Here is a 14,189-nt window from a genome sequence, read left to right as displayed (position 1 = left end):
TTTTGGCATAAGACCATAATTACTTTCATGCGTCATATTGCAGGACATATAGCGCTCCACGCGGCCGTTTTTAGCACTATTATTTACCAGAACAATTCGGCCAGTTGACATTTCAATTGAACACCTAATATTGACTGAATTAAAAGTGGTACTTTTTATTTATTTTTTAATGAATTTTATATTAAAGTAATGGATAATTTATCTTTATAATATAATATAATGTATCACGAAGTTACATCGTTTGAGTTGATTTCGTGGATGAGAGTTGTTGTATCACACAGAACCACAGAAAAATATCAATTTATAGTATATATCACTTACATTATATTATGTACCTCCTGGTGTTTTTATTAATTTTTATTGAAAAATGCCATTTTTACGTTTATTTTCAATTAAAATTTTACAAAACTTGGTTTGCGGAAACTTTACATTATATTGATTGTAACAAATAATGTTGTATAAAACAAAAAATAAGGTAAGTTTTCTTTTTGTACACCATTTTGTGAAAATAACCTTAATTATATTTTTATGGTATTTGTCACAATTAATATAGTGTAAATTTTTCGCAAACCAAGTTTTGTAAAATTTCCGTTGAAAATAAACCTAAAAATAGCATTTTCGATGAAAAATTATTAAAGCGCCCTCTATGAATAATTAGTTTCGTATTTCCGCCTCAAGTACAATATTTATCAACGCTTAAAATTTGTTTATTGCAAATGTATTTTTCTGGATCAGTTTTGTCTGCCAATAAGGTTTAACATCTAAAAAAATTGTAGGCTTATTAAATAAATAAATAAAATCACATACATTCTAGAGACCATTTGTTGAGTTCATTCATAAAGTCCGCTGGCATTTCTTGATTTTTATCCTTAATAGATCGTGCTCTGGAAAATAAAATATTACTTTTAATATGAAAAAAAAATCTACAATACATTATGGGAATTCATGGTATTTATTTTATCGGGGGGAACAAAAAAGAATAGAGAGGTAGGTAATTATTATTATGTGGGAAAAATAGAACCATAAACTGTGACCATGTGTATAAAAATTTAAAGAATCTTCGTCGGTAACCTGTGATTGAACATGTTTTGACACTAATTTTTGTACGGAAAATTCGGTATAACTTTATATTTAATTGAAGAAAACTCTGTTAAGGCTGTAGTCTTGTAAAACGAACGCAAAATTAGGAAATCTTACAATTTTGCCATTTTAAAACGAATGTTTTTTAAAATTGCGCAATAATAAAAAAATAAAAAAACATAAATTAGATAAAAACAATATTTTTCAAAGGTTGTTAAAAAAATACTTATAAGTTTTATGTAACTAAAATATAATTACTTTCAGACCGGCAGATTACGCCATTTTAAATTTAGACTAAACTTAGGTATCTGAGATCTTAATAAAGACTAAACATTGAACTAATTTTTTTTAAATAATTTGAAAATGATAAATTAAACATGAAATTGGCGGCGGCCAAATGTATTTTTTTTGCTTTTGAAAAGAAATACAAGCATTTTAAATCACATACATTTTTGTGACATTTTCCTTTATTTCTATTTAAAATTATGCCTTCGGTAATACTTCAAAAAAAAAAAAATTTATTGAAAACTTTAGTTGAAACTTTTTTTTATAGAATCGTATTCTCTTTTTTTGGAAAAAAAGATAATTCTGGTTGTAATATTTAATTTATAACAATATCTTGTTAATTTTTTTATGATCTTAATACCTGCCTTTATCGGTATCGGTACTATAGAATATAGAATATTCTATTGACTTTTTTATGACCTTCATTCTTTCGTCATTTTTACCGTCATTTTTTTATAGTTTACATGTAATTAAAATCACCGTTCGCCACTGGTTTGGTTGTATGAATGAATAAATAAATGTTCCCATTAAAATTAGATGAGTTAATAATGAATACAAATTATGAAATTACAACAGGGATGGAGAATATCTTAGAAAGGGAATATGGTAGGCATTTTCAGGGCTCCATCCCTGTTGTAATTTGTTAATCTTAATGACTCCCGAGGGGGTGAAATCCAGTCGTTTGTCTACAAACATTAGGACAAACTCAAATATTGTAATAAATTCAAAATAGATAATTTAATGAGAATTATAGACTCACCTTTCAACCAAAGCTATGGCAGCTTCTTCTATGGCTCCAACATATAGTTTAGCGGTTCGCGGTTGTAACATTGCTTGTTGAACTTTAGTACGAAACGAACTCCAAGTTTCACCTTGGCTGCAAAAAAATACTACAAATTTTACCAATAAAATATTACCTTTTTAATTTGATTTCTTACCATCATAAATTTGATAAAATTACTGCAAATACCTATTTAAATAAATACCCCTGCTGCTAAAACCAACCAATGACGGGTCGTCAGTTCTATTAATGCCTAGACTTATATATTTTCTTTCAGCCTTGACTACATACATAATATTTGGACATACAAAAAAATGATTTTAGCACTTGTACAATTAAGTTAACTTTAACATGATGTCTTAGCACTAGCCAGATGATTCAGGGTTACTACTCCATAAATAAGTGTAGTTTTTATAATAAGTAAAAGAAAAATTTAATTGTAAAAAAAATTTTTTGAGCCCTTAAAAGTTTATTAAAAATATTTTGCAGTTTTTTTTAAATATTATTTTTTATATGGAATGAAATCCAATAACGACTCAAAACTGTATTGTAGGATAAAAGATCTACTATTGAGCTACTTGAAAAAATAACGATAGTAGACTTAATAGTTTGGCTACATTTGGAACATCCAGCCTAAAATCGAATTTTTACTAAAATTTCTTAAAAATACGAATAATTTTTAAACGACGGGATATCGCGAAACATATATGGGCGTTAAATCGAAAGACATTGAAGTGCCCCATCGCTCTGATAGCAATGATCCACCTTCCCAGTTACAGACTGTATATTTTTATTTTCTTAAAGAAACATAAAATACAAAATAAATAACCTTAATTTATTATAGATATTTAATTATCACATATTGTTTAACACGTTACATACGGCCTCTCTCTAAGAAACGAGAAGACTGCTCTTGGTTGTGAAAAGAGTTCGTTTCACATTTTTATTATTTTTAAATCTATGATATTTAAAGTAAAACATCTATCAACTTCGTTGTATGTTATTTAAAAGAAAAATCAATTTAACTTTAAATTAATCTGCTTTTTCAGTTTTCTTTAAAATAACTGCAGGGTAAATCAAGCAAAGAGTGCGCATTAAACTAACTTATTATTTTGGTAAATTTTGTAATAAAAAACTAACCAACAATTATAATCATAACACAAAAATACAACCCTTTCGAAAACGAATGAATGTATGGTTAATAAGTGAACAATAAAAGTATGAAAAAATTGTTTTTTTTGGGTACCCTTTCCTTTTATTCTAGGTCAGAGCACGCAATGATACAACATTAGTTCTTTGCACATAAATCTCTATTAAATGCTCCAAAACTAATGAAGTCAGTGCATTCATCGTCTCACCTTGCTTCACATCTTAAATTGTATGCAACCTACTACCGGTGGCACAACGTAAACGTCTTTGCAAAGAGGGCAAGGGAGAATTTATTTGCTCGTTTGATCAGTTTTCGGTTTCTTCCCTGCTTTCCTTTATTTTGCTAGTAATTTTTCTGTTTTTCCTTTCTTTTTCTTTTTTCAAATTTTTAATTTGAAAATTTATTCGTTAAAAATAAATTTTCAACCCTTACGGATTATTACATTCATTTTACAAAAATAATATATACATTTTTTACTCATACTCTGTTGTTCAAAATAATATTTTTTACATCTTTTGAAAAGTTTGTCTGAGTCTTTTGTTTAGTTTTGTCTGGTAGATTACTTTATTGTATTATTTCAGTCCCTGGTTTATTAGTCTTGACTGTCCTTGTCTTGTTTTAGAAAGTTGCATATGATATTTTTCTGATATTCTCATATTATGTCCATGTTTACTACTTCCTTTTTTGTGTCGTTTTATATACACTTTCTCTAGAGTATGCAAGCGTTTTCTTTGGATGCGTACTCTTAGTTTTGATACCCATTTACAAATAACCATAACCAAAATTATTTATAAAATTACATCCAGTTCCAAAAACAAATTCACTTAGAAAAATCAAATGAAACTAAATAAAATAATCCAGTTGCCATAGTCATGCAGCAGGTTATTTGTTTTAAATGATTTTTAGATCAAAACCACGAATAAATATAAAATTCTTCTTATAAAAAACCAATCCAAGGGGCGATGTAAATGAAATGACGATTGATAGTTTAGGCTATATATAATCTATTAAAATTAAAGCGGTATTAACTTTGGAAACGTGTTTCGAATAAATCGCGATGCATACTCTTTGGCAGTGCGCACTCTTAGCTTGAACGAATTTTAATTTTATGGAAGAGCATTAGTATTGGAAATGAAAATTATCGCATATCTCGATATAGGGAAATATCAAATACTACAAATACCGATAAAAATGTATAAAATGGATTTAGAATAATTAATTGTTTTTTCAAAATAAATATGGATTTTGAGAAGAAATGTTTTCATACATAAATGTAAAAAAGAAATTTTATAAAAATATATTGCTAGAAAAACGCGACATGTTTGGCCTTGGTTGTTGTGACATTAAGATTCGTGCTAATGTTCTGAACAAATTTCAATGGCCAGGAACAAATAAACATGAATCGTGACGTATCAGGGGCGTGGCCAATGGAATGTCAATTTTTGCGGGAATTTAGAATTACAAATTAAAAAATATTTTTAAGCTACTAATAATTAGCAAAAATTATTTTTTTACTGGACAGTATTTCATAGACCGTTATTACTATAACAATGTTTAAAAGAGTTATATTTCCCTATTCTTAAAATTAATTATCATTTGATATAAAAATAAACAAACTTACACGCTAAGAACTCCACCGTATTTTCCGAAGAAGTCTTTTCTCAGCACGTTTTTGTAGTACATCAAAGATGGCATTGAAGGTCTGAAAAGATTTCAAATGAAAAGTTATTGTCTTAGGCGGAACTAATATATTTATATTTAAACAGTATCTACTTTAGAAACTACGCATTATTTTACAGTCCAATACATTTGTCTTATTTAGTACAAAAAGATAAAGAATGTTGTTTTAAAAAGGTGTGTATGTGATACAGTGTGCTTAAAAAAATATTTAAGTTAAATGTTAATAAATATTTGTATATAACCACTTGCTGACTTTTCTATGTACATCGATTTCTAGACGTACACGTCTCTTCGTCATGACACTAATTACACTAACATGCACTCAAAATTATGAGAAATATTATGAGTCAATTGGGATTGGGAAGGGGAACACTATATTATTTTTTTCAAAATTATTTATCGGGGAGAAAAATGAGCGTCAAAATTAAAAACATTTTAAATTCAGACAAGGAATATTTATCCGGACTACCTCAGGGTTCAAATTTTGGGCCCAAAATTATACATAATTTGTGTGTCATTAATAAAAAAAAAATTCAAAATGTTAAAAAAAATAATTTTGCAGACGATACGGCACTTGTGATTTCGGGGGAAAATCCAATAGAAATGCAAGAAAAATTATTGCAAAATTGCAAAATGATTTTAATAAACTTTGAAATCGGGCACATGATTTTGGATTCATTATTAATACAAAAAAAAACAAAATGCTTGTATATTAAATCACCTCACGCTGAAAAATACATACTTCAAAATTTCATTGCCCATAATGTTAACTGTCTATATAATAAAATTCCTTACACTGTAACTGCGATGTTATTCAATTTGAAAGTCAGTATAAATATTTAGGAATATATATAGATGTAAATTTTAAATGGAATTGTCAAATATCTAACCTTTGTGATCGATTGCGGACTCTAGTTATTACTTTTTATACGTTATCTTTTATTCTGCCTAAAAGTACACAGAATGAATTTTTTTTCCTTGGTGGAGGCTATACTAAGATATGGTATCAAAGCATGGGGTCATTCAACAATCAAAAACATAAAAATGATACAGAGTTTACAGTGTTCCATCGTTGAAAAAATAGTCTCTAATGACATATACAAAATAAGGTGTATCAAATGTGTACTATATAAATCTTTAAAGGCGCTGCCGGTTCGAGGAATTCTGTGGCTCTGTATCATTTTGGAACGAAGAAAAAGTGATACATTCAAAAAAAAATCAAAAAAGAACATGGTTATTACACAAGATTCACACAAAATGAAGGTTTAGTGATTCCAAAGACAAGCAACAAATATGGGAAAAGAACTCTAAAATATGTGGTTCCAGTTATGTTCAATTTGTGACCAAACAATCTTAGAAATGGCACTACCAAAAGTGACAAGGGCAAAATAATAGACTGGCTATTCGATCAGGAGTTTATATATTAATAAAATGGAATATTTGCAAATATAGATATATATAAAACAGAAATATAAATATGTAATATTCACATGGATATTTATATGTGTGTATATGTATGTTCATATGTATGTATGTATGTGCATGTGTATATATGTGTATATATGTATGTATGGATATGTATGTGTGCATGTATGGGTATATATTTATATATATAGATATACATATGGATAAAGATGTGGATAAAGATTATAGACTTAGATATAGATATAGATATAGATAAAGATATAGATATGAAATAGGTATAGATATGGATATGAAAATGGAAATAGATATAGATATATAAAGAAATAATGTTTTTAATAAAATTTTTGTGTATATTTTTATCTTATAATTGCGATATCATTTACTTTTTTGTTTTTTTTTTTACATTTTTCCAAATATTATTTGAAACATAAATTATACGTACTTTTCTTTTTCGCTCCTTATATTTAAGCTAGAACTTATTATTATTATACAACTATGTAGTGTTATAATATGTTTTATTGTAAAGGATCTTTACCGACAAGCCATATTTATTGGCTTGGTGAGTCCTGTGACAAAAATAATTTTAAAAAATAATAAAAATTTTAATATTGTATGTAAATAATAAATAAAAATATTAAAAAATGCGAATCCCACTATAAGTGTGTTAGTGTAGTCTTCCTGACGAAGAGACGGACACGTCTAGAAACCGTTAGCGATGGAAAATTTTAAGTTGTTACATACAATTATTTACTAACATTTAGGTAATAAAATGTTTGAATTCAGCAAGGTATCCAAAATTAAATACTTTTATTAAATATAATTCTAATTTCATTTTTTAAATATACAATAGTGTATAATGTGACGCGTTTCATCGTGTTAGGGCAATATCAAACCCTTGTATATTTAAAAAATACTAGTAGAATTAAATCCAATAAAAGTTTTTGATTTTGGATATCTTACCAAATTTTAATATGGAACTTTACCAATACAATATATCAAAATGTTTGACGACAAAATTAATCATTTAAATATTATCCAGTAAAAAAATATTTTTGTTTTTGTGATTTATTATAGAATTAAAAGACGAATGATAGATACTTAAATTCACAAATTTGGAATAACCAGTAACTATGTCAGGGTGTTTGGTAGAAAGTGGAAAAAAAATAGTGGATAGAGTGGGCCATTTGGAAATATTTCGGTATAGTGGCTTATCAATTATCTAAAATTTAAATTTTGTATACTAAGGCCTACCTACCCTAGTTTGGAGAAACATTTTTGTCGAAAATAAAAATACTTTGCTTACATATATGTAAAACATTTAAGTTTGTAAGTGAAAATTCTTGAAGGAAGTTCATTGTAATTTATTATAGAAATAAAAGACGAGTGATACTTTAATCCACAAATTTGGAAAATCCGGTGACCGGTTTTATCGCTTTCGCGACATTTTCGAGACCGGTATCTTTATTAAGGAGTTCAGTGCATTTATACAAAACAGAGGTAAGGATAGAAAATTCAAAAATGTATGAAAGCAAATTAAATTAAAATATCCTTACCTCTGTCTTGTATAATACACTGAACTTCTTAATAAAGATACCAGTCTCGAAGATGTCGCGAAAACGATGAAACCGGTCACTGGATATTCTAAATTTGTGGATTAAAGTATCACTCGTCTTTTATTTCTATAATAAATTACTTATGTGTGTTTTTTCATTTGATTTATGCACCAAATTTTTGCTTTAGTACAAAGGTAACACATTACTAAGCCAAACAACATTTATTTTGAGGTGATAGAAGCATTATAATATAAATATTTTTTAAATATTTATTTAGTTGTAAGTAGTTTATTTCACATTTTTTGAGACAGAAGTCCCAAATAATCCAATTCGGCGGCCTCCGTGGTGTAGTGGTCAAGACGCTTGACTCACGCTCGGAAGGTTCCGGGTTCGATTCCCGGTGAGAACACAAAAATCAAAATGAATTTTTCTCAAGCCTGGGTGTTCTGTGATGTAATTCACCACTGTAATTGGGCCTTCTGGCCTGTAGTGGTGCAAAAATAAATGAAAATGAAATGAAATAATGGGACTTAAAGTGATGTGTTGAGTTGGAATGAGTAATTAGTTGACACAGAAATACGAGTATATCACCAAAAATATTTTATTGGATCAGAAACATAATAATAATATAAATATGTTAAACAGCAAACTCAAACATTCGGAAAATAATCAAGGAGTTTCCCACTCAAATCCCTCCCACTAAGGAAAATCCAGTCTGTAACTTATCTTAAAAATAGATTTTTTCCTTGAGAGCTCAATACGCTCTTTCAATATATTAATCACTCTCGGTGCGATAAAAGAGAGATGTCTCAGCAAAAGACGTACTAGTTTTGGGTATGACATAATTCGTGCTCTAGGAAAACCTCGTACGAACATTTTGATGAAACCTTTCCTTATTGTTTGACCAGAAGTGTGTAAGTGCTTCTTTTAGGTACAGCTGTCTCATATCCAGCACCTTCATGTATTGGAACAACTGTTCTGACGTCTGTTGGAGGGTGCCGGAATATTTTTCACAATAATATTTTCTGTATTAAAGGCAGATAACCAAAATCTGGGAACACGACAGCAAAATCATGAAAAAAAACTTTAAAATAAATTAGCGACATTTGGGGACGATCCACTACAGCAAATTTGTTCCAAATGGACCCCTCTATTTACCATTTTTTTATTCCACTCTCTACCTAACATCTGTGTAATATTACACACTAAAACAACATCATATAAACTCATCCTTCAGGCAAAAATAATTCATTACAATATTTGAGTTTGTCCAAATGTTTGTAGAAAAAAGACGGGATTTCACCCCCTCGGGAGTCATTAAGATTAACAAATTACAACAGGGATGGAGAATACCTTAAATAAGGGAATATGGAAGATTAGGCATTTACAGGGCTTATGACCTGTCATTGGATGGTTTAAGTGGCCACTTTACACAATAAAGGTTTCAGCTCTTTAACTTCTCTAAAATCAACAAATGGAAGAATTGAAGAAATATGGGCGTTCAAACATTGGTAAAATGGTGAATGTTACACAGTGAGTAAAGTGGCCACTTAAACCAGTCAATGACAGGTCATTAGCCCTGTAAATGCCTAGACTTCCGTATTCCCTTATTTAAGGTATTCTCCATCCCTGTTGTAATTTGTTAAAAATAATTTAATTTAATTAAACGTCATCATAGAGATCGTCTCACGTCATTTTTACTAACTTTTTGAAAAATTAAAACGTTTTATATCTCACAACATTATTTTTTGGTATGTGTATTTTTGTACATATACGTTTTATATCTTGTCACATGGTCTGTCATAATAATTGAGTCACATATTACGTATGGCAACATAGGCCATTATATTAGTGCTGATGCTCAATGTGACCTCTTTATTTTATTTCAGCTGCAAATACAAGGTCTAGCGACCGGTTTCAATTTAAATATATAATGACGGACCTAGACGTTGGAGACATAAAAATTTTATTTCGTTATTTAACAATTTTACATCATCCGAAAATTAAATTAGACACATATAAGTCAGGCGCGTTCCGCCCATACATACTGCGGATGCGGCGTATCCCTTGAATATTTGAAAATAATATGTTTTTATTTAAATTAAAAATTACAAAAAAATCCAAAATTACCACAGAAAATCTTGGAGTGCACGCGATTTATGAATTCCAGCAATATTTTTAGTAAACATACCGACATACGTATGAGTGTTTCTTACATTTATTTATTTATTTTATTTGGGAAATCAAAATAGAATCATAAAAATTTATCCATAAATTAGCCACTAATATAATTGTAGACGAAGAACTAAAACGAGTAAAAAATTGTAGTCAACATGGACATAATACGAGAATATCAGACAAATACCATATACAACTTTCTAAAACAAGACAAGGACAATCAAGACCAATGAACCAGGGACTGAAATTATACAATAAACTACCAGACAAAACTAAACAAAAGACTCAGACAAACTTTTCAAAAGATGTAAAAAATATTATCTTGAACAACAGAGTATTAACGAAAAATGTATATATTATTTTATGTAATATGAATGTAATAATCCGTAAAGGTTTATAAATAAATTTTCAAATAAAAAAAAAAACAGTTCTATATACATATTTATAGTTAACAAACAAATATAGTGTCTAAACTCAGAACTAATAACAAATTTCCACAAAGTATACAAAGTTAGTAAAGAAAATATAATATATATCAAATAAATACATATAAGTTTATACATATAAAAATGACATTTTCATGTACTAGTAAATATTTTTCAATAATCAAAGAATTTTTTATTATTTATTTTAAGAACATTAAGTGACTGTGGCGGGATTAGGACAAGAATGCTTGAAGAGAGGATAAGGGGGGAAGGGAGATGTACATATTTATTATTAAAATGTCTACTAAGTTACATAATGCATTTTAAGTGTAAATTTTAAATCTGACAGAGTAATGTTTGTGTAATCTATATCAACGTACTAAATATTAAGGTACTTTAGCCTTGATAGTATTATTTAGATTCGCTGGAATCTGGATACTACCTTTCATTTAGAGTCCAATTACAAATGTTCGAATTTCCGCGCACGCGTATTGAGGTATATTAACGTAAGAGCATCCAACTTGTGTAATGCAAAGAAAAAACGACTCTAATAACAAAATTAAAGAGCATCTTGAGTTTAAGTATTGCCCTGATGTTTACAGCTTCAATTTATAGACGATCAACTATTGATTATTATCATTATGGAAAACTTATGTAGCACCATTTTCGTAATATAATACCTCAAGCGCGCTTTAAAAAAGGGATTCTATGAAACTTTGATTTTAATTTGACTTTAAATCAACGTAAAACTCTTAAAAACTAATTATTTTGTCGTCACATGCTCAAGATTGATTCAAATGATAATTTTATAGCAGCATAAATTTACAAATACTGGTTAAAAGTATCCATTTTATGAAATAAGTATATATCTACTATCTTACCTACTAAAAGTAAGGACGTGATTCTTTTTTGACAGAATCCCTACTGATAATATTCACCGCACGCGCCTGATATATGTCTAGAAGTATACAAATAGAAGAATTCGTGTATCTGGGAAGCATGTTTTCAAAAGTTGGAAAAGTAGAAAAAGATGTTGAAAGGAGAGTGAATGCGGGCAACAAAATGAACGGCGTACTAAGCACAGTAATTGCTAATAAATATATGCCAATCGAAGCTAAACTGGCAGTGCACAACGGAGGTTTAGTCCCAACGCTTGTATAAAGGTGAAACATGGAACTGGCAGAGGAAAGATGAAAGCTGAGTGAACGCGGTTGAAATTCAATCTCTTAGATGAATCCGTGGAAAATCAATGACAGGGTTGCGAATGATGAAATCAGGCGAAAGCATAAATCTGAGTCAGGTATAATTGATAAGATTAAGAAAGGGTCTCTGAGATGGTTTGATCATGTAGAACGAATAGATGACGAAAAACCGGTAAAATAAATATATATAGTGAAAGTGAACGGTAACGGAAGACGAGGACGACCAAGGAAGACGTGGCACGATCAAATAAACCAAAATCTTAAGTCTGGTCATGTCAAAAGCAGGCAAAACCGAAGAGCATGTACGACAAGATGTATGAATATGGAAGAACCTAAAAATGTGTGGCGGTCCATTCTCTCTGCCTATCCTCACGGGGAAAAGGCGTGATGGTAGTAGTAGCATATTTAAACAGAAATGGAAAACCTTAAGAAGGGAATATCGAAAAGACCTATGTATTTTTAAAAATATTTAATATCTACAAAAAACTCTCAATCAGCAAAAGTGCTGGTATGAGGGGATATAATATATAATGGCACTATTTTATCATCATCATCATTCTCTTTCCGCACCTTATGGTGCATAGGGCACTGCATTGGCACACAAATTTTTGTTACACTAAGGTAAGATGATCAGTCCTACGGTTCAGGTGCCAGTCCAGGGACTATGAAATATTGGAGGATAAAACAACCTTTTTGAACCAATATTTCATCTCAACCATGTCGCGAAGCAAACCCGAGGCCGCTTGTATGGTAGGCAAACGCACTGACCACTACACCACGGGGCCGACAAACACTAACACATGGCAGTCTATAAAATAACATCACATTTCACTCTCATATGGATTGTAATGTGCCAGTCCAGGGACTATGAAATATTGGAGGGTAAAAAAACCTTTTTGAATTAATATTTCATCTCAACCATGTCGCGAAGCAAACCCGAGGCCTCTTGTATGGTAGGCAAACGCGCTGACCACTACACCACGGGTCCGACAAACACTAACACATGGCAGTCGATAAAATAACATCACATATCACTTGTCATATGGATTGTAAGAACAGTTTTTTTAAAGTATGTAAATGCTTTACATATCTTTTAAGTCATTAGAAAGTGAACTGTAGAACTTTTTTGCTGTATACACAAAACTGTTTTTAATAGTTAGTTCTAGGTTGATCGTCAGTTAAATTATCTGACGCTCTTGTATTTCATGGATGTATACTGTAGTTCAAATTAAATTTAAAATTAATCTTTATTTTTTTGTTTTTCATCTTAAATATCATCTTTACCTTTTCTGTGTAAATTGATTAATCTAAATTGAGCATTTTTGTTATTTTATATAAATCTACTAGCGGACCCAACAGACGTTGTTCTGCTCGAACGTAGGCTTGCCTGCTATTTCCTTGTAAAATGACTTTTCATTGATAAGTAGGTAGCTAGGTACTTGTTTGTGATTAAATTGCAAAACTAAAAATTGTTGATATTCAAATATCGAATTAATGTAGGTACCTAGGTAGGTACTTGTTTATGGTTGGCCAAAACATATTTTTATTTATTTTTTTAATATGGCATTCTTTTTGCAAACGTCAAACTCCGGTCTTCTCACCAACAAAGGGGTGTACCTTTGTAGGAGTACGATTTTTAAGAATGTATGGAATTTAATATTATTTTAGTATTACCAAAAATCCAGTAAAAAGGAATAAATGGGTGGCAATTATGGGGAATTTAAGGAAAGAATCTGTTTGAGATCCACAAAAAACAAATGCTGTTTGTAAACATTCAAAAACAAGATATTTTATCCACAAAAAGCAACATCTTTCCAATTTTTGTAAATGCATTCTCCTTTTTATCTAAAGCTGTTTTTACTCGGGCTCAAAAAATTTCTCTAAAATTGTTAAATTAGTTTTAAAAATTCTCACTCCGACACAAAGATCAACAGATGGAAGGATTGAAGGAATGTAGATATTAAAACATAGGCAGAATGGTGAATGTTTCACAGTGCGTATTGAGGTCTCCTCAACCAGCCAATGACAGGTCATACGACCTTTAAATGCCTAGACTTCCATATTCCCTTCTCAAAAATATTTTATTTCTCTGTTGCAACAAATTTAGATCTAAATAACTCTCTAGGGAGGAAACCCAGCCTGTTTACGAACATTTGGACCTATCCAAAATATTGTTGATTACACGTTTAGAATTGTCAAGTGCTCCCGGGTGATTTTTCACAAAAATTGCACTATCTTAATCAGCCAAATGTTATTATTTTCAAAAATTATTTTCAAGAAAGGAGTTAAGGACTCGATTTTCCTTAGAGGGAGCGATTTGAGTGGGAAACTCATTGATGAGGTTCCGAATGCTAGAGTTTACTGTTTATCATATTAATGTGCTATATATATGTTTTTTTTAACTATTTTTTAAAATTATTTTTAATGTTT

General features: G+C 29.8%; 1 protein-coding gene across 2 annotated transcripts in view; it reads right to left on the bottom strand.

Moving 5' to 3' along the window:
* The window catches only part of LOC148272641 (putative cytochrome P450 301a1, mitochondrial), a 55,442-nt gene that overhangs the window by 11,108 nt on the left and 30,145 nt on the right, over positions 1-14,189 (bottom strand). For both annotated transcript variants that reach the window (XM_088239784.1, XM_088239785.1), the window contains exons 4-6: positions 4,918-4,998; positions 2,126-2,242; positions 808-884 (exon numbers count right to left, since the gene is read on the bottom strand). In XM_088239784.1, the coding sequence (XP_088095910.1) occupies positions 808-884; positions 2,126-2,242; positions 4,918-4,998 (275 nt within the window). The remainder of the gene's footprint in view (positions 1-807; positions 885-2,125; positions 2,243-4,917; positions 4,999-14,189) is intronic.

The sequence above is a fragment of the Micrasema longulum genome, unplaced genomic scaffold, assembly GCF_059751315.1.
Source record: "Micrasema longulum isolate JH-2025_06_02 unplaced genomic scaffold, ASM5975131v1 h1tg002263l, whole genome shotgun sequence".
Classification (NCBI taxonomy): Eukaryota; Metazoa; Arthropoda; class Insecta; order Trichoptera; family Brachycentridae; genus Micrasema; species Micrasema longulum.
The sequence above is the reverse complement of the archived record's forward strand: the minus strand, read 5'-3'. Positions and strand labels throughout refer to the sequence as shown.